The sequence below is a fragment of the Nuphar pumila genome, chromosome 7, assembly GCF_984573655.1.
Source record: "Nuphar pumila chromosome 7, dmNupPumi1.hap1.1, whole genome shotgun sequence".
NCBI classification, from domain to species: Eukaryota; Viridiplantae; Streptophyta; class Magnoliopsida; order Nymphaeales; family Nymphaeaceae; genus Nuphar; species Nuphar pumila.
Genome location: NC_143255.1, coordinates 27,288,411 through 27,313,164, shown reverse-complemented (window position 1 = coordinate 27,313,164; position 24,754 = coordinate 27,288,411). Strand labels below are relative to the sequence as shown.

The 24,754-nt window shown below is 35.5% G+C and overlaps 1 protein-coding gene across 1 annotated transcript; it reads right to left on the bottom strand.

Annotated features, from left to right (window-relative positions):
- Window positions 1–2,232: 2,232 nt before the first annotated feature.
- LOC149831637 (protein indeterminate-domain 7-like) lies at window positions 2,233–4,943 on the bottom strand. The gene is made up of 3 exons (XM_090012159.1): window positions 4,691–4,943; window positions 4,177–4,573; window positions 2,233–3,183 (listed from the first exon to the last, which is right to left on the bottom strand). The coding sequence occupies exons 1-3, from the start codon at window positions 4,854–4,856 to the stop codon at window positions 2,343–2,345; spliced, it is 1,404 nt and encodes a 467-aa protein (XP_089868285.1). The 5' UTR covers window positions 4,857–4,943; the 3' UTR covers window positions 2,233–2,342.
- Window positions 4,944–24,754: the final 19,811 nt, after the last annotated feature.

Below are 24,754 nucleotides of genomic sequence, written 5' to 3'. Positions count from 1 at the left end.
AATAAATGCGAAGAAGATAAGGACAGGCGTGCACCCTCATGATAACAGTTTCTTCCCATTATCCAAAGAAAAAGAGTAAGGATAACAGTCTGATTAGACTCAAGGGGTTTGGCCTAGTGGAACGGGGCCTAATCTGTTAGACCGGCAAGTCTAGGTTCAAATCCCATGGGTGTCACCCCCATGCAGAAGGTGAAGCTTGGAGACTTCCTGGGGTCGAGGGGTAACCCCTCAGAGTTTTACATCGACATGGACAGAGACCGTAGTACTGCAGGCTGAGCCAGCACGGTTAGGACTCTGCGCCTGGGGTGGTTTCTCGAGTAAAACTCAACAGAAAGAAAAGGATACCAGTGTGTTTGTATATTAATTAAAAGCCAAGCCAACTTTACCAGACAAATGATATTCAGGATGTCATCATTGAATGTTTTGTGTGCTAGACCAAAGAAACACAGCCCTCCTCCCTCCTCCCAAATTACCGGCAACACATTGGCCGGCCTTCGGTAGGTAAAACCATCGAGGTTCTCCCCGCTCACGGGGGAGCACACCCATCTTCAACCTTGCGGCAAGGGACACTTCTCATGGGTTTCGAACCAAGTGCATTATCAGAGTATTTTTAAAAATATTTTTTTTTGCAAAATCCCCCTTTAAGGGGGTGTTTAGATGCACGCGCTTATTGGATTGTGGATCACAATGCAGTATTGTATTGCCTTGGTATGACATAACTTTTCAAGCTTACACGCCAACCTGAACCTGCATCTCATTCCGAAGATCCAAGGGTTTTTTGGGCTTTTGAGACCATTTAACCAAGGGACTTCTCTTTCTCTCTCCCCCTCTCTCTCAACTCTAAAGAAGGGTTTTGACTGAACTAGAATAACCAAAGGAAAAGAATGGTCACTAAAAAGATGAACTTTTTGCAGTGAAGGGAAGAAATTAGGGTTTAGTATAGGCAGGGCCATAAGTGGTAGCTCCTTCTCTTATCATATTAAAAATAAATAAATAAATAAACCCTGCAATGCACACGTCACACCTTCACGCGCAAGAAAACCTGCGTGCACTCGGACCCTTTTTCTACTGTACTCTCTCCCTCATGTTCTGCAATTCCCACTTACAAGCAAAACTTTGTGCATCATAGAAAATTACCGAAAGAGCCCTCGTAGAGTATGCCCTGGTATATCCTTTCAAAAAGCCTTTTTTTTTTTTTAAAGATGGAGCACCGTACCACCCAACAATTAGATTAACTGAATTATCTTAGTTTATCTTGAAAAATACAGGGTCCCATAATTCCATTTTCAAACAATTAAATTTATAATGTGAGGTTGGTGATGAAGAGGCCACACAAGCAATGTCAGATGTTATGGCAAACAAGTGGGGACGCACATGAGCCATGCTCTCATACTTAGTTGAGGTTGGTCCAAGTTTTGTGATTGACTGAGCCATGACTTTTGTCTGCCGTTCTGAGTCAACATGCAAAGATCAAATTATAAATAAAAAATTAACCAACTTGCCCAGCAGGAAATGGTTAGTTCGAAACCTATGAAGGGCCGCCTGGTTTTACCAACTGAAGGCCTACCAATGTGGAGTCGGTGATGGGCGCGTTTTTCTTTGGTCTACTAAAACAAAAAAAATCATACAGACTAAACCTTGAAGTAATTAACATGATTTCGGTATATGAAATAGGTTTAAGTTGAGCCAAGCCTCAAATGAGCCATTAACATGATTTCATGTCCTTGTAATCACAAATTTTTTTTTCTCAGGAAAATATTGACAAGGAAAAAGCTCATGATATTTTCAATGACCTATCTTTTTTTCATAAAATCTCAGGAAAATATCAGTACATATAAAAATCTAAAATTTATAGAATAAAAAATTATAAATAATATAAGAGACTGAAAAAATCATCTTATTATGTTGAACATGACATTTTTAAAATAAAAAATATTTTGAAAATATTTATTTTTTTAATATAATGCCATCCTCTGAAAATATCGTTCTCTTTTGTGTATAACTAAAATCACGATATTTGCGACTATGGACCTTGAGACTTGAGTCCTTGGTCAAGGAGTCCCCCACCATGGTGCCACAACCAAGGCCGTTTTACCGATAACCTCACAAAGATTCAACCTCGCAAATTTTCACTTCACCTACTGATTTCCATTCTACAATTACACACACACACACACACACACACACACACACACACACACACACAAAAGAAACAGAATAAAAATTCAAAAATGCAAGCTTCCCTACATGAACAAATATAAGACAGTGGTGGAGAAAAAAGAAATGAAAAAAGAAAAGTAGATGAAGAAGATAAAATTATAAAATTATGATGAGCCAAATTATCAACTCTCCCATGATTGTGCATCAGCAAGAGAGAACCGGAAGCCAGCAACGCCAGGGCTCCTCAAAGAGTGGTCGTTCTCGTATGCACTCGCAGTCGCACCAATCTCCATCCCACTAATGCACCCTCCCAAGAAATCCCTTGTGAATTGACTCTTGCACCTCTCCTTCTCAACCAACATGGCATGCAATCCCACATCTGACCCAAACCTATCAGCATCCACACAGCTCACCAGCTCCCCAACTGACACACCTTGTCCTTCATGGGATAGGGCTGACACCATCTCAGCTATTCTCTCCTCCATATCAGGATGTGGGTGTTGTCCTAACTCCTGCAAGCAGTCTGGTGAAGTAGTCTCACACTTGGAGGTCATGTGACCCACTGCTAGGAGGTTGGCAGATGGGTTGCTTAGAGTTGCACCCATCTCTGCTGCTTTCTGCAGTAAGGCAGTTGCTGACATGTGGGGGGAAAGGGGAGGGAGAGGGAAGCTGAAGGGGTTGGTCATGAGGAGGGGTCCTTGTTGTTGTTGGGTATGTTGGTGTTGATAGTTTGGGAAGAATGGGAGGTGGAGGGAAGTGGGCTTGTTGGGGGTAGCGTGGTCTAGGAGGAGGGAGGAGGGCTCTGGCTTCTTGTCAAGTGGGTCTTGGGGGTGGATCTGGGTGTCCCATTTGGGGAAGAGTGTGGGTTCCTGGGTGAAGGTTGGGAAGGTGTGGAGGGGAGCTTGGGTTATGGCAGGTGGTAGGGAGGTGGGGGGTAGTAGAGGGTTTAAGGGTGCTGAGAGCCTTGCACTTTCTTCCGCCAAGGCGTCACAGAAGGCTCTGTGGGTTATGAAACTATCCTTCCTGCATAAAACAAAGACAAAAAACAAAAAGAAAACAGTGGTCATAAATTGAGTCTTTCAAGAAGTCATGCACAGTAGAGAGAGAGAGAGTTAAATCGGAATGGTGGCACTAATGGTGCCAATGTGCAACAGTTGGCATATTTCAGATCTGGAATAAGGGTTTTTTAGCTTTGAGAAGTGGGAACACTCAACAAGAAGAAACTCGTGAATTGTTTGAGGGCAGTGCTTGTAACAGACAGAATGGGCTTCAATTTCAATGAAAGCAAGTTGAGCATAAAAGCCAAAGTAAGGAAATTAAGAAAAGTCATATCGATATTAGTTCATCACGAGATTACCATATATGAGATGAGATTTAGCATCCAACTTAAGGATTCCTTTGATACCCAAGAAAAAAAAGGAAAAAAAGGACTGATAAACTTATGAACATGGGTTGTAGGTTCCTTTTGAACATGGGTACTCATAGATTCAAGTTTTTAAGTTAAAATATATATACGTGAAAAATTATGCTGTAGACCAGACTCCCCATGTGGGGTTGAAAGTTCGAGAAAAAAAAAACGGACGAGTGGTGGAGGTTTCATCACCTTTATAGCTTTTGCTATAGATTATTACAAGCATTGAAGTACAATAATGAAGTTCAAAAATGTGAAAACACTGGCACCAGATTCCCGGATGTGAGTTTGAGATTCATCAAAAAATTAAACGGGTTTCTTTTTGAGCTGACAAAAGAGATGGAGAGAAAAAAGAAAAGCTAAATTTTTTGTGTTTTCAGGCTTTATGAGGTGATGAAGCATGGGCATTAATAGGTGCCCAAAGATTTGAAAACTACATTTATTCGAAACTCACAAATTAACATCAAGAGGAGAGCTAGAAGAAAGAATTCAATGACTGAAAAGGAATGCAAAATGTTAGATGGCATCCCAAAATGCCACAATAATTTGCACCCATTGAGAAAAAAAGAGTAGGGTTTGGTTCATATGGTAAACTGTGAGTATACCTAGAGAAAAGGGTGCCACAATCACATCTATACTCCCTTGTTCCACATATCTTTGAATGAGCTTTCCAGTCAGACTGGACCGCATATTTCTTTGAACACTTTTCACATTTCCACTTCTTCTCCCCATGCTTCCTGCAGAAGTGCTTCTTGATGCCTGTGAGATCACCCAGAGCCCTGGAGGGGTCATGGTGGATGCAGGATGTCTCTGGGCACACATAAACCCTCTTCCTTATCTCCTTGCTACTTCTCTGCCTCAGCTTCCAAGGCAGGTTGTGGCCTCTCCTGTGGAGCTGGAGGTTCTGGTCCCTCTGGAAGCCCTTGTTGCAAATCTCACATATGAACCGGTTGGTGGCCATGAGAGTCTTTGGAGATAGAGCAATAACTTCTGCATCAGGATCTGCACTTCCAAACAAGAGAAAAAGAAGGAGAAAAAAATAGAAACCAATTTATTCTCAAGATAAGTTAAGGATGGGATGGAAAATGAAAAATAAGGAAGAGAGTGTTGAAATTTAACCTGGGTTTCCAGGGAGGCTTCTTTTCCTTTTCACAGGCTGTTGGTGGGAGGAAGGAGCAGTGATGGTTGTGGTGAAATCGGGAGTCTGAACTCCTAAGCAGAATTCCACTCTGCTGTTATTGTTACCAGAAGAAACACTGGCCTCTTCAGAAATTGAGCTGGACATGATTAAGAGAGAGAGAGAGAGAGAGAGAGAGAGAGAGAGAGAGAGAGAGAGAGAGAGAGAGAGAATTTTACAATTCACTCTCTAGTTTGAGGAATTCAACAGCAACCACCCTTCTCTTCTGAGCCCAAATCCCCACCTATCCATGAAAAACCTATCTCGGGGAGGGGGGCGGGCAGGAGATATCAATTTCTACCCCACTCTGGAGGTTTTTCAGAGCCTGATAGATTTCAGTGAGACCAACACCATCATTAAAGAGAATCGGATCTCGTGAAGAGGATTATGATGAGGTGGTGCTCAGAAGGAGTCGCTATCCAACTCTGGATTGCTTGTCTGAGAGGGTCTGCAAACCCAAACTACAGCGACTTGACCTAACACCATGAACACCATCTTTTCTCTGCCCATGGGAAAATGATATTCCTCATGAAGAAAATATCACAGACCCATTCTTTCTTTGAAAGAATTGGTGGTGTGATAGTATTGGAAGGGTTGATGAGAGAGAGAGAGAGGGAGAGAGAGTTGCGATGATTATGATGAGAAGACTGAGAGCCAAGGTCGGCAAAATACTGAATTAGCAAAAGGGGAAGGGAGAAAAGAAATACCCACAAGACAGAAAAAGGAGAGTAGAATACTGCAAAGCAGAGTGGATGAGGCCGACTTAAGAGAGAGGAATCATCCAGATTGATCCCAATAAATTTTTTTTCCCTTTGAATATTTTCTAATATTCTGATAAACTTTTTCATTTGAATTATGACGTGGAACTTTCTGTCTTTTTCCTCTGTTTGTTAAGGGAGCGAGAGTAGGCCTTGATTTGAGTGGGAATGATTTTTAGAGTTGGAGGGTTAAAAGGCCTAAGTAAAGGCAACAGCAGCACTGCCCCTCGGAACTTTTCAATACAATGCATGATTGATTCATTGATTGACTTTCATAGATGCAGTTACAGACTCTCTCTATGCTAAATCTCTCTAAAAAGTATAACCCAGGTTTTGCTTTTCTAAAACTCCTTTTTCCTATTCTTAGCTTTGCGTTTGCCTGTTTTTTATAATATAGTAAAAGCTCTTTTTTTTTTAATGCTTTTGTATTAATCAGTAACCCTCCTATCAAAAAAATCAGTAACCCGAGGTTACCTTTATAGTTTCAGGCTCATTTTCGTTGAGAAAACCAATAATCTGAATATCAGGCAAAAGCTCAAATTTTTCGTCTTTTCTTGTTTTGTATTTTTAAATTTTTTTTATTTTATGGGTTCTTGTATGTGAATTTAAAATCAGATGTTCTCAATTTCTCTTTTCTGCTAGTATTGTGAAAATGCCCATTTTTTTATTAGTATAGTTGTGCATGGTTTTATTAGGGAAAGCCAAATTATGTATAAATTTATGAATTTAGTTATGTCTTAAATCCAAACAATTGAAACCCTACATTTGTGTTGCCAAAAGAACTCGTCTTTTTTATTTTTGAAAATGAAATAATTTAGCTTGCTTTTTTTTTTTACCTTTCATTTGATTTAAGGAGAGAAATCCGTTTTCAATTAGTATTGTTTTTTGGTTTATTGCATAGTTTTTGGAGTGAGCACTTAAATCCCATCTTTCAAGGTTGCTAAGTCACAATTAGCAATAACCATTTTCTTTTTCTTTAATTTTACAACGTTAGACTAGGGCTGTCAACGGGTCGGGTTAGGGCTGACCTGGACCCACCCATATAAGTTTTAACCGGCTCATATTCTATCGGGTCACGAAAATATAATCCCATACCAGGACCTGCATATTTTAAAATTTTATTTTCATTAAAAATATATATAAAATACTTGGGTCGGGTCGGGTACCCAGCAAAAAAGCAAGGTCGGGTTGGCTACCCGGCAAAAATTATGACCCAAACCCGGCCCACATACTTTTCAAGTCGGGTTTGGGTCAGCACTTTCCTTGCCCATACCCGGGAAATCGGGTTCGGATCGGGTTGGGCACCCGGTACAAAGTAGACCGGTTACAGCCCTAGTTTAGACTACTGACTACCAAAACAACTTGTAAAACGAATTTGCATTATCAAAATCCAAAACTCCATTTAATTTATTCTTATTTTTAAGCTGACTAACGCAGCTTTATCTTTTGATCCTCGCATGTGTGCTAGTAAAAGCTTCAATACTTAAACACCACTATGGAATCCTCTCTCTCTCTCTCTCTCTTCGTAAACAATTTGTTTGGCTTATGGGATTCGTCAATTTATGTCCGTGTCGTGTCATTTATGTATTATTCCTAATGGAAAACTACACAAAACTGGCGTGCCCCGTGTCCCTTTCTCCATGTTCATGTGACAGTTTGTCATAGGAAAGAATTAAGAAACTTGAGGTTTTTCTTGTTGGGTATCTTTCAATGCATTGTTAAGTATTAACCAAAGTTTTTGCTTTCTTTAACTGCAATAATATTGGATAGATTATGGACAAAAGCCAGAAATAAACCCACATTTGATTCTCCAACTTTTCTTTTTTGTTTTGTTAATTGTGCTATGTTTGTCCTCCTTGTTGCATATGGGCTGCGGGCTGAAAGTGTGCAAGCTCAACCCCACCAGGGAGAATATTATACCTCCAACCCCTCTTTTCCTTTACCTTTTTTTTATCCCCGAGAGAGAGAGAGAGAGAGAGAGAGAGAGAGAGAGAGAGAGAGAGAGAGAGAGAGAGAGAGAGAGAGAATCAAAGATATCAACATTACGACAGGTTCAACAGACGTTGAAACCGGCAAACAAAACACACAAGACCCGAACCGACAAAGAACACATAAGCCAAAAAAGCACAAAATACAAATCAGAAACAAGGCGATCAGTCCGGATCCGGGGGAGGCCTTAGCGGCAATTGGCATTGAAGATCAGGAAGAAAGATGCGTAACGAGGCGTATACATCCGCCTGAATATAATTTACTAACTTGTTGAAATTAACCAGGATCTGCCTGAAAATAGCATTGTTGCGCGACATCCAAACAGCCCACCAGGAAGAAAGCAACCAAGTTCTGCCAACTTTTACATCTACGAACTAGCTGGGGTCCCCACAAGAGGTCCACAACGAAAGACTCCTGACGCACACACACTACCGACTTATTCCAGGTAACCTTAAAGATATTATAAAAGACTTGACATTCCCAGAATAGGTGCAGCGCAGAGAGAGAGAGAGAGAGAGAGAGAGAGAGAGAAAGAGAGAGAGAGAGAGATCTGGTTTTCCTTGTACTGTCAGATACCTGTTCGGTTTGGATCTGAATCATATGATTCTGATCCATGTTTGCCGTCTGTATCCAACGCAACCCGGACCCAGTAAAAGATTAAACTATTTTAAGGACATAACCTACTTTTGTCTCTCAAGCTGTTAAGCCACTAGAGACCCGAATGGGCCGGACATTGGCCGGATCTTGTTAGATCCGAATACGGATCTGAAATGCACAATGTACATCTGAATGCAAATCTGGATATGAATCAGATTGAACCCAGAACTGAAACATATGTGGTAATATATACTGGGGTCCGATAATGCAATTTTAGCAAATCCAGATCCGTTCTGAATCCACATTCAGATCTAACTGTGAGGATTCTAATAAGGTAATAATGGGTCGGATTTAGATCAGATATCTGATTATATCAGATCCACTTGTAACCCCTTACAAGCCATCCATAACTGACCACACAAAAAACAGTCATCACCTCATGGTTGGGTGAAATCGGGTTGGATTCAAATCAAATTGATCTATGCATAGTTGATGTAATGGGGTCTCTCTCTCTCTCTCTCTGGTACTTGTGTCATCAAACTGGTTGCCCATTCCTTGCAGACCTGCAAAATTTCTTGGGATTCGTTCATGCAAGATGGAATTTGACTACAAAAATATTAAATATTTTGACCCTAGTTGCTCATTTTTTATTTTATTTAATTCCCATTTTTTTATTCTTTGTTTATTTATTACATATAAGACGTTCACTCTTCCTCCTCTATCATATCTCATTGTCTTTTTAATATACTCATTGAATCTTCGAGGACATCTTATTGTAATGATAGGCGTGTTGAAAGGGAATAAAGCAATAAAACAATTGGGGCCATCGAGTTCTCACGAGACTCCATTTGATAATAGATTTCCTTGGCTATCACGCCAGTTTTTAGGCAATATGTCAAATATTTGCATGAATGTACACACACACACATATATATATATATATATATATATATATATATATATATATATATATATATATATATATATATATATATATATATATATATATATATATATATATATATATATATATACAAACAAGGCAGGCAACCTCAAGGTTTGAAAGTGACAGGCACCTTGGTTTTAACCATTTTGTCCTTCACATTTGGCCCCTATATTAAGGGCTTTAGTTAAGAGACAACAATTGTTTTGAGTAGTTTACAAAAAGCTGCTAATTTATTAGCAATTTACAAAAAGCTGCCCAATGCTTCGATTATTATGTTTAGGTGGCAGCCTCTTCTATTTATATTTTAGAAAACACACTTGGTCCCAAAAATGATTTAGGCTGCGTTTGATTACCTCGGATCTAAGATACAAGGTTTTATTAACTAAAGATCAAAGGATTTCGTCCACCCTTCCACCCCTTATGGGGGAGGGGCCTAAAACATTGCATGTAATTGGATCAGATCTGACCACTGTTGTGAAAAGCGTTGAGGCGTAGCGAGGCGTTCCACCAAAAATTGAGGCGAGACGTAAGCCTCAAAATCTTTTTTGAAAACTTTAAAAAAATTATAAAAAATATTTAAAAATACAAATAATTAAAAAAATAATTTATTGATGAAATAACAACCAATAAGAAATAGAAAATCTCAAATAAGTACTTATAACACACAAGTTCCTTAAGACTACCCTTTTAGTTCAAGTATCAGGACATATCAGCATACTAAGTTTTGTTAAGAAGTGTAATAGAGCTGATCAAGTCATTTTTTAAGCTTATACATTTCTATCTGATTCAATGAAAAGACAAATTCTTTGGAAGGATAACGGATCTGTGTAAAAACAGCTTCAGTGAGAATGAGTTAAAATGCACCAAAGATCCTAAAACTACAAACTCAAAGAATAATAATTTTGATTCAGATGGGATGTGGTCAATAATAAATCGGACTAATTGGATGTTGCCTAATTGGATTCGGATTCAGACTTGGATGGTGAAAAGCTCATACCAAACTTTCTTTTTTACATGTACTGTAATTAGATTCAGATATCCATCGAATCCACACATCTATTGAATTCGGTAGCAAAAAACCAAAAGTATATCTGCACCTGATTATAATCGGATATGGTTTTGGTTTGACTAAACATATCAGATAAAATTTGATCCATTCACATTCCTACTGAAACAAGGCCAGATGCAATCTCTGTCACACGGATTCTCCATTTTGACTCTCGTTTTGTTTCAACTAATATACTAGTCTTATTTATAACGTCATAGAAATGGCTTAACCCTGTGTCCATAACTGTATCCTTGTCACATATTTGTCCAACAAGGGGTCAGACAGAGTCATTTCTAGTGAAAACCCTACGATGAATGCCATAATATATCTGGATCCAGTTCGGATTTGGTCCTGCTTAAATAAACCAAATAAGGATCCATTAATAGAGTCCAGATCTGGTTTTATCACGTTAGATCCAAACTGAGATCCAACAGTCAACCTGGATAGAGGAAGATGGATATGGATGATTTTTTGGTGATTAATTGGTCGGTGTAATTCAATAGCACTTCAATGACCAGTACATCTATCCATGTCAACCCATGTGATATGCCTATCAGAAACAAGTTTAAGTGAACCAATTACCTTTCATAAACATGAATCTTGGTTCTCAGTGAGGCATTTGATTCATGGTTAATCAAGAACGTATCAAGTAAAGATGCTTTCTTTTCACATAATTAAGGAGTTGTATTAATTAATTTTTTTAATAATTGATTTATGGTATGTTTCTATCAAAAAAAAAATTTGACTTATGGTATGAAGCACTTCCACGTACGTAGTTGCCCACAAGGTCTTAGCTCTTCTGGTAGGGGCGACTTGGAACATCACCAAGCTGAAGGGATATCACAAGTTCGAAATTAAGTCCGGATTCTGAATGCCACAGGTGTGCATCCCTTCTGGTGAAGCTGAATCTCTATGTATATATGCAATCTAGTTTGATTGCGTGATCCTAGTTGTTTTGACTTAATCTAACGTCGTAGATGAGTTTAGCAAGGTTGATTTAGTGGGAATCGATCCTTGGATCAATTTTTTTTTGATAAAAAAGATGTTTTTTGAGTCAATCAATCGGTGAATTTATAGCCGTTGATTTTCGCATCGCCATGAAAGCCTGCATACAGGCCGGATTCCACCAATTCAAAATCTGGTTCCTGCTAAAAAGAACATATAAATCACACCCATGAGGTCAGTTCCAGAAAAAAAAAAGTTTGCTAAGTCATACATACAAATTAATTAGGGGTGTCAAGGGCCTGGTTTACACGGACGCTACCCGAACCAAACCCTATAGGGTCCCGGTATGGGGATAAATAATAAGACCCGTGTCCCGATCCTAAGGGCGGATTAATACATGGACCCGGGTATAGTGTGTAAAATTTTATACCAGACCCGAGTTCCAATTAAGACCCATATTTTTTCAATGTAAAAATGATAAAAAAATATGGTTTTACCGGGTACGTATGGTCCGGGTCTGGTTCATTTAGTTCTTATCAGTTCCAAGTATGATTTTTCATATAGTAGACCCGATTAGACTCAGGTCCTGATCCGATACTATACCCAAAAATTAGGTCCAAGTCTTATACCACCTGGGCCTGAACCAAACCCGGCTCATTGACACCCCTAATACAAATGCGTAGCAAACTTTATCCCCATTATATATATGATTAGGTGGTAGCCTACCACTTTTCTAGCCTACTACCAGCCTAATGAGATTCTTAAGGATTTTTTCTATTTTTTAAAAATTTGACCATGCAGACTACATGCTTGATTTTACAAGAATGAACTCTTGGATCATATCATTCCTACACACAGGTAGGTTTTTATAAGATTTAAAAATCAATGATTTATCATTTTAAAAATATTCAATGCTTAAAAAATCGTATTTTTTATCAAAATCGAAGTATCATTTCCTAGCAAATCAATCATGCCGAACACATTTGCAGGGTCAGATTTGCTAAAAACATGGAAACACCAATTTACGGATGGTAGGCTGCCGGTAGGCTCAAAAAGTGTTAGGCAGTATATATATATATATATATATATATATATATATATATATATATATATATATATATATATATATATATATATATATATATATATTGGTGCTAAACCGCATGCTAAATAGTTTTTCTGGGCCTTTTCATTTTATTTTTAAATTCCGACAGTACATATGTGATCTATGTACAATTTTATAGGGATCATCTTTTGAAGATTTTGATTCCAATACATGGGCGGGTTTTTATAAAGTTTGAAAAATCAACTATCCAAAATCTTTGTAAAAATTTTAGGTTAAAACATCATTTTTTATAAAAAATGCATGATCGATCCAGGTGTGAATTCTTAGCAAATTGGCCATGCCCAACACATTTATAGAGTCAGAACTGCACAAAAAGCACCAGAAGCTGAAAAACCCATTTAGCACGTGGTTTAGCACTAAATGAGTTTAGCACAAACTCATTACTATATATATATATATATATATATATAGTACTAAACATATTCAACCTCATTTCTCTTTCAACCTCGTTCTGCTCTATAGGTTTTAAGTGTTTTATGATAGGTCTGCACCATTAGATGTATTCAGCATACTCGATTTAGATGGAATCTACTCCTGGATCATGTTTTTTATGAAAAAACATGATTTTATGAGAAAAAAAAAGACTGGTACTTTCATAGCCATTAATTTTGGATCACCAGAAAAACATGTTTGGCGATCCAAAAGTTGGTTCCCACTAAACAAAACCTATAGATCACATCTGTGGTGTTAGACATGAGAAAAAAATGCTTAAAACTATGACTTTTGAAGGTGCCTAATGAGACCTACCGAAAAAGGGGGCTTAAGGAACACATTCCTCGTGTATATATATATATATATATATATATATATATATATATATATGAGAAGCATGTATCTTAAAATTAACACTTAAAATGCTTAAAATGTTTGAAAATTGTTTGGACGAATCACCATCGTAGATCACTCGGGATAAAACGGCGATGCTGTAGTCTATTTTTTTCATGATCCAAACTTTTAGCAGCTGTTTTGATTGCTGCTAAAAGTTTGGGTGAAAAAACATACATTTAGCAGCAGTTCAAAAACAACTGAATAATTTTTTTTTGAAAAAAATGATGCACCTGTTTACACCGTGCATCCCAACAAGTTTGAAGGAAAACCAATCTGAAGATACAGGACTCGGTTGACTAGGCCCGGATCATCCAAGTATTGGGTTAAAATCCAATATAACTCGCCTATGTACAAAACTTGGTCAAGTCATGGCCGAGTCGGTCGAGTTTTAGCATGACTTGGTCGAGTTTGCCCATGACTCAATCGAGTCATATATGTTATATTTTATATATAATTACATATATTATATAAAATATAATATAAATATTATGTATATTATATATAAAAATATAGTTATACATGCATTAATAATATTATACATTAAAATATTATAAAAAAATATCATATAACGAATATTATATATTATGTATTGATAATATACTATTAAATATACATAGTATATATATATATATATATATATATATATTTTATATAAAGCATAAACTTAAGACCTAGCTGAGTCACGAGTCGCTCAAGGACGAGCCAAACCACGAGTCACTAGGTTTTAAAACCACAGTTTTCTTAAATATATATAAAAAATGGGTAGGTGCCTGACACTTTTTGTGCCAAGTGAGTACTTACTGAGCTTGGATAGGGTTTTCAGGTTGTTTTTCAAAAATTTGACGATAGAGATGTGTTATGCATGATGGATTTGATAGAAAATCATACTTGGAACATGTTTTTTGAGAAAATTTTATTTTTAAACATTGAATTTTTTAAAAATTGTGTACCATTGATTCTAAATCTTATAGAAACCTGACTTGTTAGAATCTGACGATCCAAAAGTCCATTCCCACAAAATCAAGCATGTCTGTATAGTCAGATTTTAGAAAAAATAGAAACAATCTTTCTACAGGTAGGCACGAGGTAGGCACAAAAATACACTTGGCACCAACCCATCACTATATATATGGGTATGTGCTAAACCACAAATTTCAACTTCTCCATTGTTTTTTACACGATTCCGACCCTATAAATGTGTTGGGCATGGTCGATTTACTAAGAATTCATGCTTGGATAATGTGTTTTCAATGAAAAAATGATGTTTGGAGCCTAAAAAATTTACAAAGATTTTGGACCGTTGATTTTTCGAACTTTATAAAAACCCACTCATGTGTTGGAATCAAACCCTTCAAATGCTGATCCCTATAAAATCAAGTACATAGATGTGTCAAAATTTAAAAATAAACCGAAAAAGCTCAAAAAACTCATTTAACACGCTGTTTAGCACCGACCCATTACTCATATACGAAAATGGGTCCCTGCAAAACCCATTTGGTGCTAAACCACATCACACTTGGATAATGTTTTTTAGAAAAAAAATGATTTTTAAGCATTGAATATTTTTTAAAATTATAGACCTCTGATTTTTTAATCTTATAAAAACCTAACTTGGTGTTGGAATCGAGCAATCCAAAAGTCTATTCCCATAAAATCAAGCATGTAGATCACGTATGGTCATATGGTCAGATATTAGAAAAAATAAAAACAAATTTTCCAAAGTTTGATAGGCACAAAAAGCCTCAGGCACCTACCAGATGCCTGACCCACAAATATATATATATATATATATATATATATATATATATATATAGATGAAAAAATCCTGACCCACAAATATATATATATATATATATAGAGAGAGAGAGAGAAAATGGTAAGTGCCTGACGGTTTTTGTGCCTATCACGTACCTTTTGAGCTTGTATATTTTTCATGTTGTTTTTCAAAAACCTGACCCTATAGATGTGTTATGTATGATCGATTTACTAGGATATCACACTTGAATCATGTTTTTTTGAGAGAAAAATAATTTTTAAGCATTGAATATTTTTTAAAATTGTAGACCGTTGCTTTTTGAATCTTATTATTGGAATCAGACAATCCAAAAGTCGATTCCCACAAAATCAAGCATGTAGATCACATCTGCACGGTCAGTTTTAGAAAAAATAGTAAAGCTAGGTAGACACAAAAAGCGGCAGGCACCTACCCATTACTCTCTCTCTCTCTCTTTTATATATGTGTGTGCCCGTGCGCGTGTGTACGGCATGTTGTTTCTTTCTTGTCAGGCATTACAAATGCATTATTAATGTATTCATGGATTATTGCTGGTAATTTGAACTTCATGTTTGCGTAGATGGTTCATTTTTCAAACACTGTAGTCAACCTAGCCTCATGGTGATCCAATCCTTCAGTCTACATTTAGCTCCATGCACTACTAGTAGTGAACAAGTTTCACGGTGGAGAAAATTGTGGGACAGAGTGCCGTTTTATTGCTGCAAGATTCTGCAGCCATCCATCCTATCAAAATGGATGTCAGGATATCACTGTAGTTTAATAGTTCTATGTGCACCAGGAGAATGGAATATCAGTGACTTGATAATAACATGAGAGTTGAGACCTGATTGCAGCTTATTTTTCCTTTTTTTTTTTCCAAGGCTAAAAAGAAGACTATATATTATATGTACATGTAGATAAAAACATGAGTATTTATCACTAGCCCTAAATGTAGGGATGTAAACGTTTTGGATTCGGGTAGGATGTAGCCAATGCCATATCTGATTAAACGGATTCAAATTCAGATTCAGATTCAGATTCAGGTCCAAACAGTAAAAAGTTCATACCGAATCCAGTTTTTTAAATGTAAACGGATTTGGATAAGCATTGAATCCGGATGAATATCAGATTCAGTAACAAAAAAAATCAAAACCATATTGGTATCTGATTATGACTAGATATGGTTTTGGCTTACCAAATCCGACTAAATAGAGTTGGATTCGGTCGAACAACGGATAAAATCTGATCCATTATCCCTACTTATTCCTGAATATGAATCTATGGGTCATAATCAAGTTATAGGATGATCAACAAATTGAATACTAGAGTGCAAACGGGACGGAGCTTTGACTCGGCTCTGAACCCATAATATCAGCTCCTGATGATTTATATCCGAGTCCAGGTTGGATGCAGAGCAACCATCGTCAGATTATTCAGATCTGGGTCAGAATCGAACAAATAATTAGGTTCAGATCGGGTTAGAGCGGACCCCTTTTATCTATTTCATATGAAAAGCAATATACTTGACCCGTTTCATATCTGGAACCTGCATTCTACCATGTGTTCAGAGTCGGATCAAGATTTGTAACAGTTGGCTCCAGTGTCTGGTATATATATATATATATATATATATATATATATATATATATATGAGAGAGAGAGAGAGAACTGAACATATTAGGTCTCATTTTTCATTCTGCCCCATAGTTTTGAAGTGTTTTAAGATAGATCTTAATCATTAGATGAGTTTTAGCACGCTCCATTTAGTGAGAATCGACTCTTGGATCATATTTTTTTGACGAAAAACATGATTTTATGAGCCAAGAAAAACTGGTACCTTCCAATGATTTTGGATCACCGATAAAATGGGTATACAGGTCAAATTTTGGTGATCCAAAAACAGGTTCTCACTAAACAAAACCTATAGATCACATCTATGGTGTTAGATGTGAGAAAAAACACAAAAACTATATTTTTTGAAGGGGCAAAGCGAGAAGGTGGGCAGGAGGAGCACATTACTTCTTTCTCTCTCTCTCTCTCTCTCTCTCTCTATATATATATATATATATATATATATATATATATAGAGAGAGAGAGAGAGAGAGAGAGAGAGAGAGTAATGTGCTCCTTCTCTCCCTCTTTGTTCTGCCCCAGTAGGTATGGTATTGACGATTCAATCAAAAAAACTAGACGATGCATGATAATGCATATCATATTATCATAAATTGATACATTCAGAATGTGAGTTAAAACAAGAAAATTAGATTTTTTTTTTGAGAAATCGGATCCATACCGATGTGAATTGGATCTAGATCCACTCCAAAACCATGCCAAATGGACCTTTAGATCTGATCCAAGAAAATTATCTTTATAAGGGGACGTCCAGCATAAAAAGGAGTGTCTTTGCCTAGGATTTCATGCCACCCTCTCCAGCCCCTTTCTTATCTCTTCTTTCTATACTTCTTCTCTTTGCCCCTTTCTTCTTTCTCCTTTCTGCCATTTCTATTATTCTTATTTTTCATCATATTTGTGTTTTCTTTTTCTTGTTTGGATTTTATATTTACTGCAGGTACCCTCAACCGGAAGCTTCAACATCGAATTTGGTGTGAACCACCATCTACCATCACGTTCGGTGGCCGAGAAACTCCCGCCTTGCAATCAATCAATTTTTCTTCTTCCTCCACCAATTCTCCCCCTTCGATGATTCATTTTTTAGGCATGCTACAACAAAAATGAAATTTCAACAATAAAAAGATGTTTGTGACATGATACTCGAGGTATAAGTCCACTCTTTCTACCCCAAACTCGTTGGGCAGACCTTGAGGTGCACCTTCCTCTCCTTATCTACTTTTCAGTTTTTATTTTTATTTTTTTTTGAAAAAAGAAATAAAGAAATCAAGTCTTGGCCATTTTTCTTTTGATTCTAGGTTTGGATTTCAAATATTTTGTGTTATTTGTGGTCTGAAGTCAGTTTTTAGAGTCTGGTCATTTTTTTGTCGGTGTTTTTGTCGAGTCTTGAGTCATCCGAATCGAAAACTTAACAAAAAAGGTTGGTCGACAAGGTTGGGAATTGTAAATATTGTATGTATCAACCGGTTAATCAGTTTATTTTTATATTTTCATTAATTAGATTAGTTTTAGTTTAGTTTTAGATCTGATTAGTTTTTTTTTATGTTTTAGATTTACATTTTTTATAAAATAAAATTAGATATTTAATGCTTTTATCGATTTTTGTTATTTTCATGCATAATATTGTTTTTTCATTAAAATTTTGCATATAGTTAGATTAATTTCTTTTATTTGTGTATTTCCAGTTGAGTTTAGGTTCAAATTAATTAGTCTAATTTAGATTAGTTTCTTTTTATTCTTAGTATTTAGTTAGATTTAATTAATTAGAATTTTTAATGTTAGCCGATTAGGTTTTTGAAATCGTTTAAGTTCTTTTTAATATTCAGAAGTTAGATATAACTCTTTTTTTTGTTTATTTTTGTTAATAGGTTAAATATTTTTTTATTAAATAATGTTCCTTAATTCTTTTCTAGCATATTAATTAGTTTTTGTTAATTTTAATTATTCTTTATTTTGTAATAGTTTAGAATAATTAATGGATAGCTTAGAATAATTAGTTATTTTAGTTTTTAGATTCAACCGATTAGAATAGATTAATTTTTTGTGCTTATTAGTTAGTTTATTTTAGAATTTTATTTACTGTACTTAGTTAGACATTTAATTGCTTTATTTCTTAATGTTCCTTAATTAGATAAATTGCATTTTCAGTCGAATGTTGATTATCGTTAATTCTTGTTTTAATTAGTATTTTTAATTGTTGTTAAGTCCTATTTTTACATTAATTAGATTAGCATTGTATTTAGTTTAACGTCATTAGAAATTAAATTAGTTTAATTAAGATATTAGTTAGATTAGTTTAGTTAGTTTAGCCAAATTTGTTTCTTTGGTTAATTAATTGTTTTCTTTTAATTAAGCATAGTTCATAATATTATTTTTTGTTTAATCATGATTTTATGTAGATAATGCTAGTTATAATTCATTAGTTAGATTTAGATTTATTTGATTCATGATTAATTAGTTTAGATTTAATTTCAATCTTGTTGATTAGTTTGTTAAATTAATTAGTTGTCAATTTTTTGTTTTTTTAGTTTTAATTCATCATTTAATTAGTAGTTTAGACATTTTAGTTTTTGGTACTGTTCCAGATCAATTTATAAGTTAGATTGAATTTTTTAATGTTCAGTTAATTGTTAGATCCATTAGTTATTAATTTAGTTGTTTTGTTTATCTATTTAGTTAACATGATAGTTTTAAATCTTAAATCTTTTATTTTTCAGTTAATTGCTTCTTGATTAGATTATGTTAGTTAGTTAGTTTTTTTTAATTCTTGTTAATTTCATGTTAGATTAGTTATTTTACTTTTAAATTGTTTAATTGCATTTAGTTAATTTCGATAGTTAGTTTATATTTTTTTAGCCAATAGAACAGTTTAGTTTTTAGAATAATTGATATTCTTGCTTTAGTTGATAATTGTAGTAGTTCTCAGTTTAGATAATTCATTTGTTATTGTTTGTTTATTCTAATTATTTATATAGTGTAGTTAAATTTGATTAATTCTTTTATTCATTATTTATTTTATTAATTGTTTAGAATAAGATAGAATAGTTTGTTATTTTTATTTTACAAGTTTGTCTATTCGAGCTACAAACAAGGAGGAGGGTGGGTTGAGGTGATAAAATATATTCCAGCTTCTTGGATTGTATTTGAGAGTCCCAGGCATAGTTTAGAATAGTTATTTTTATTGTTTCTGTGCCTTTTATTTTAGTTAGCATTGTAATTAAGAATAATATAAATTTTTTTTGAGATATTAATAAAGTGAGCTTTTAAGTGAATTATGTTGCCTTAGTTTCATTCCCTGTGGAAATGATCAGACTTACTACTCTACAACAAGTGCAAGAACTGGTTTTAAAATTATCGTTTGATGCGCAGTTCTTGGTTTTAAAATTATTATTTTTAAAATTTCATCATTTTTTTGCGACATTGCCGGAGAATGGCGTAAGGCATAAGTTCACTTCTTGATTTATTAAAATTTGTGTTAGTTTATATACATAGATTCTTACATAGTTCGATATAGGTTTAACATAGTTAATAAATATAGGTTCACTTTTTTCTTATGTGTTGCTAGTTAGGGTCTTTTGTTTTTATTAAATTAGGTTTGTTTGTACATACCTGATCCAAACATTAGTGTATGCAAGGGCATAGAACTTTGGGTAACCTGTTGCATGCTTTTGTGGAAGACCTTGAGAGAATAATTCATTCTCCTTAAGGTCAACATGAAATAGGTGACATGGAGCATGCTGCTCCTACTCATCATCTGAGGGAGTACTTCTTACCCACATAATACACCTAGACGTCATGAAGATTACCCTCTTTTTAGATTAAGGTCATTGTAGATATTACCTTTTTTTTATGACCTTAATCATGAAGATCTCTATAGGCACTTAGATGAGTTACTTGAAATATGTTCTACAATAAAAAACTAAATTTTTTGGAACGATGCTTTAAAATTGACCCTCTTTCCATTTTTATTAAAGGACAAGGCCAAGTATTGGTTAAAGTCCTTAGATACCATAGAAATAGGGTTCTGAGATTAAATGCAAAAAGAGTTCTTAAAAAAATATTTTTTGCATTAATCATACAAACTAGTTTAGGTGGGCCATTACTAGCTTCAAAGAGCTAGAGGGCAAGCAATTTCATGAGATCTGAGAGAGAATGAAAAATTTCCTTAGAAAGTGTTCTCATCACCAGGTGCTAAGATGGCAGTTGGTCTAGTGCTTTTATGATGATCTATCTAAACGGAATCGTCAGATGATTAATTCTTCTTGTGTGGGCACCTTTAAGGCATGAAAATTGTTCGATAAATTAAGTGAAAATGTGTTGCATCATGCCTCTAGCTCTTGTGCTGAGAGAATCATACTAGGTATTGTCAAGAAAGGTGGGGCTCTGAAGATTGAAGAAGCTGTTGAGTTAAAAAGCAAAGTAGATTTGATTACTCAGAAGCTCAACCAACTTCTTGTGGGCCCATCACCTTCTCATACAATGTGTGCTCTATGTGCCAGTCTGGCACATGTTGTTACTGAGTGCCCTTCGGCATCTCAGTACCCTAAATTTGTTAAAGAACAAGTTTAGGCTGCTCAGGGATCTGCTATACTCAGGAACGATCCATTTTCTTCTACTTATAATATGGGTTAGTGAAATCATGCTAATTTCTCGTGGAGGAACCAACAAGCTTCAGTTTATGTCCCTCCAACCCTACAGGTTAGGCCTAATGCATCCAGTCATTCCTATTAAATGCCCAATTATCTCCAATCTTCTCTCAAGTTTCCCACAGTCACCCCTCAAGAAACCACTCCACCATTGTCCTTTGAGGAGAAACTTCTTCAGGCATTTTAGGAGGTGAAAACCTCAAGTCAAAATGCTCTGGAGAAGTGTAATCAAGTGTTAAACTCTCACATGCAATCTATAACTAAATTAGAAACTTAGATGAGACAATTAGCATAGGCTTTAACTAGGAAAAATGAGGGTCATTTGCCAAGTCAACCTGTGATGAACCCTAAAGGCAAGGACCCCATGGTTTCTGGCCTGAATATGCAGACCTTCACCAAGGAACATAGTAGGATTTGAGCAGAGATCTTGTACCATATATATAAAGTAAGGGTATGATTAAATTGCTTATTTCCCTTTTTATTTTTTTTCTTTTGATTTAATTGTCATGCATATATGCTTTAATCTTTTGTGCTTTAGTGTTATGAGTTACAAGTTACAAGACACAGGGCACCTTTACAGGAGCATAACATTTGTCAGGCCAGCAAGAAATCATGCATTCGTATATACATGGTGGTGGTGCGAGGACAAGGCGACTATCGACTCAAGAGGCTCTGCGTATAAATAGGTTGTATCCTTCCTCCCATATTTATTTATTTTATGTTCTTAGGTATGCATGAGCAACTTCATGTTTGCATTTTTGTATGCCAATAGGGACAGTGTCATTCTGAGATGCACACCCAATTTTTTTTTGTCTATATATCTGTTTTTGATAAATACTCATAAAAATTAGGCTTTTGAGAAACAAGTCTTAAGCATTTATGAATATCTTTACATAATCTGATATTTTAGAGATTTTCAAGCCCTATGTGAATTTTTTTTGTTGAAACCAATCTAGATAGAGTGGTTATTTATATGGATTTCAAAAAAAATATTGTATATGAATGTTATAATTTATTTTGAATCATAAGTATGAATATGCACAATATTATTTTTGAAAAACTAAGCAAGTGAACAATATAAAGAAATAAGAGCTTAATAGAAAAAGAGCATACATTTAGTTTGTTTGATGTCATAGTTGTTCCCTAATAGCTGGGTTGAGACATGAACTTAAGTGTTTATTTCTCGTGTTGAAAATGATAACTAAGGAGATCACTTTTTTGTCTAGTTGACATATGTGGTCTATTTGGTTCGAGCAAGTAGAGTCTAAGCTGTGTTTACACCTGGTGCCTTAAAGCCATCTGGTTTGGGAGCCACCGTCCTGAAATCCTATTACATGGACTTAGTAGAGAGCCTAAGAGATGTAGGTATTGCACATGACAAGAATAAGACTATACGTAACTATGAAAGTCTAAGGTCTAGTGACTCGAGCAATTAAGTTTGAGGGATACTCTATATTTGGTGCCCTAAGATCATCTGGCCTGGGAGTCACTGACCCAAAGCTCGCTACACTGGTCACAAAGCCTAACAATTGAAATAGTGCTCAACGAAAAGAAAAATAGAAATTTGAAAAAGAAAAAAAAGAAAATAAGATCTTAATGAAAATTCATTTCTTAGAAAGAATTGTGAAGAAAACTGTACAGAAAACATACAAGTGATGATAAATGGGCAATAACGTTATCGTACTTGATTTTTTGAGGAAGAAGCATAGATAATTGCAAAATTTTAGAAAAGCGAAAGAAAAGTTTTTCTACTGTAGAGGCATGTCAAACGCTAAATAAGTCCTGAGAATGTAATTGCATAAAATATTTGTTTAAACTAGTTTCTTAATTGCCTAATACTTTTTGGAAAAAAAATTACATATGCATGACACAAATGTTTGTGGGTGTCATCACTGCAAACCCTCACGAGACCTTACTCGTCCACTGGGGTAACCCAGGGGTTTAAAGGGCTTATTGCATATGCCAAATACAACCATAATTTCTACGAAAGTGGGTTAGGATTTGTATATTATTTTTTTTAAATTTATGCATTGTTTATTTCTAGTTTCTTAGCATAGCAGTTTAAATTTAGTTTGCTCAGAGACTAGCAAACAAATAAGCATGGAGGCATTTGATAATGCATGAAATGCATATCACTTTATCATAAATTCATGCATTTATATGAACTTTTATAGCTTAAGTACATGTATTTATGTTGTTCTAGGTACGAAGGAGCTTAAGTTAGAATTTTATTAAAATATGAGTTAAAATAAAGAAATTAAAGTTTTTTTTGAAAATCAAATATGTACCGATGCAAATTGGATCCAAATCCGCTCCAAAACCATGTCAAATGGACCTTTAGACATGATCCATATTCCAATTAAATCTAGCTCCAAAGATCCAATTAGAAAGTTTTCCAAAAAGTCCTCTTAGAAGTGGCACAGGGTGTTTTTAGAAAATTTATAAAGTTTTAGGTAGCCTTTTAGAAATAGTTCTAATTAGGCCCTTTTTTATAAAATTATCTTTATAAGAGGACGTCCAGCATAGAGAGGAGTGTCTTTGCCTAGGGTTTCACACCACCCTTTCCAGCCTCTTTCTTCTCTCTTTTTTCTATACTTCTTCTCCCTTTCTTTTTTTTCCTTTCTGCAATTTCTATTATTCTTCTTTTCCATCGTATTTGTATTTTCTTTTTCTTATTTGGATTTCATATTTGCTGTAGCTACCCATGTAGCTGGGTAAGAAAGTAACGGAGGTGCAAAGATAAAGAGAGAGAGGCACGGCGGGCTTCTTTTCTTAAACATGGCATTAATCTTCACGCGGGCTATTTTTGTTATTTAAACAAACAGAATACCAAACCTATTGGGGCCGAACAAAAAGGGGGGGCTCAAGGAGTGCATTACTATATATATAGAGAGACAGTAATGGGTCCGTGCTAAACCCATTTGGTGCTAAACCGCATGCTAAATGGGTTTTTCAGCTTCTCCAATGCTTTTTATGTGGTTTTTGAAGTTTGATTCCAACACATGGATGGGTTTTTATAAAGTTTGAAAAATCAACAGTCCAAAATCTTTGTAAATTTTTGAGACTTCAAACATCATTTTTTTAATCGAAAACACATGACCCAGGTGTGGATTCTTAGTAAATCAACCATGCCCAATATATTTATAGGGTCAAAACTGCATAAAAAGCACCGAAAAAGCTGAAAAACCCATTTAGGATGTGATTTAGTACCAAATGGGTTTAGCACGGACCCATTACTCGTGTGTGTGTGTGTGTGTGTGAAGTGCCTTAAATAGTCCTTGAGCAATCAGACAACGTGCTTCAAATCTCAGTGCCTCAAAAAATTCCTTTTTTGAAAACGAGAAACCCTTACAGAGAACTAGGTGGCTCCCTGCAAGGTAAACCCCAGGGGAGGGTAACCAACACCCAAGCCATTACAGAATCCACCAGTTGAAAGGACTGCACACCCAATGAGAGTTGAACCTGGGACAATTCGGTCAGCACCTTTTCTCCAGGCCCACTACCACTCGGGCGACCCAAGTGGGTGTAACATCGGTGCTGAAACATGCAGACACCTGCAATTCAAAGTGCCCAAGTAACCAAGTGGTATGTTTAGGATTTGATTAAGATTATTAATTCTCATTTGCATTATGGGGGCCAAAACAAGTGTCCACGCAATTGGTGCTTACCCATGCTATTTATACTCATAGTTACAAATTATCACCATTATTTTGAAAAATA

Excerpts from the sequence above, each read along its gene's own strand:
- LOC149831637 (XM_090012159.1), bottom strand. The coding sequence starts at position 4,856 with ATGTCCAGCTCAATTTCTGAAGAGGCCAGTGTTTCTTCTGGTAACAAT. Across the intron at positions 4,574-4,690 it reads AAGCCTCCCTGGAAACCCAG|ATCCTGATGCAGAAGTTATT; the intron begins GTTAAATTTCAA and ends TTGGAAGTGCAG. Across the intron at positions 3,184-4,176 it reads TGTGGCACCCTTTTCTCTAG|GAAGGATAGTTTCATAACCC; the intron begins GTATACTCACAG and ends TGTTTTATGCAG.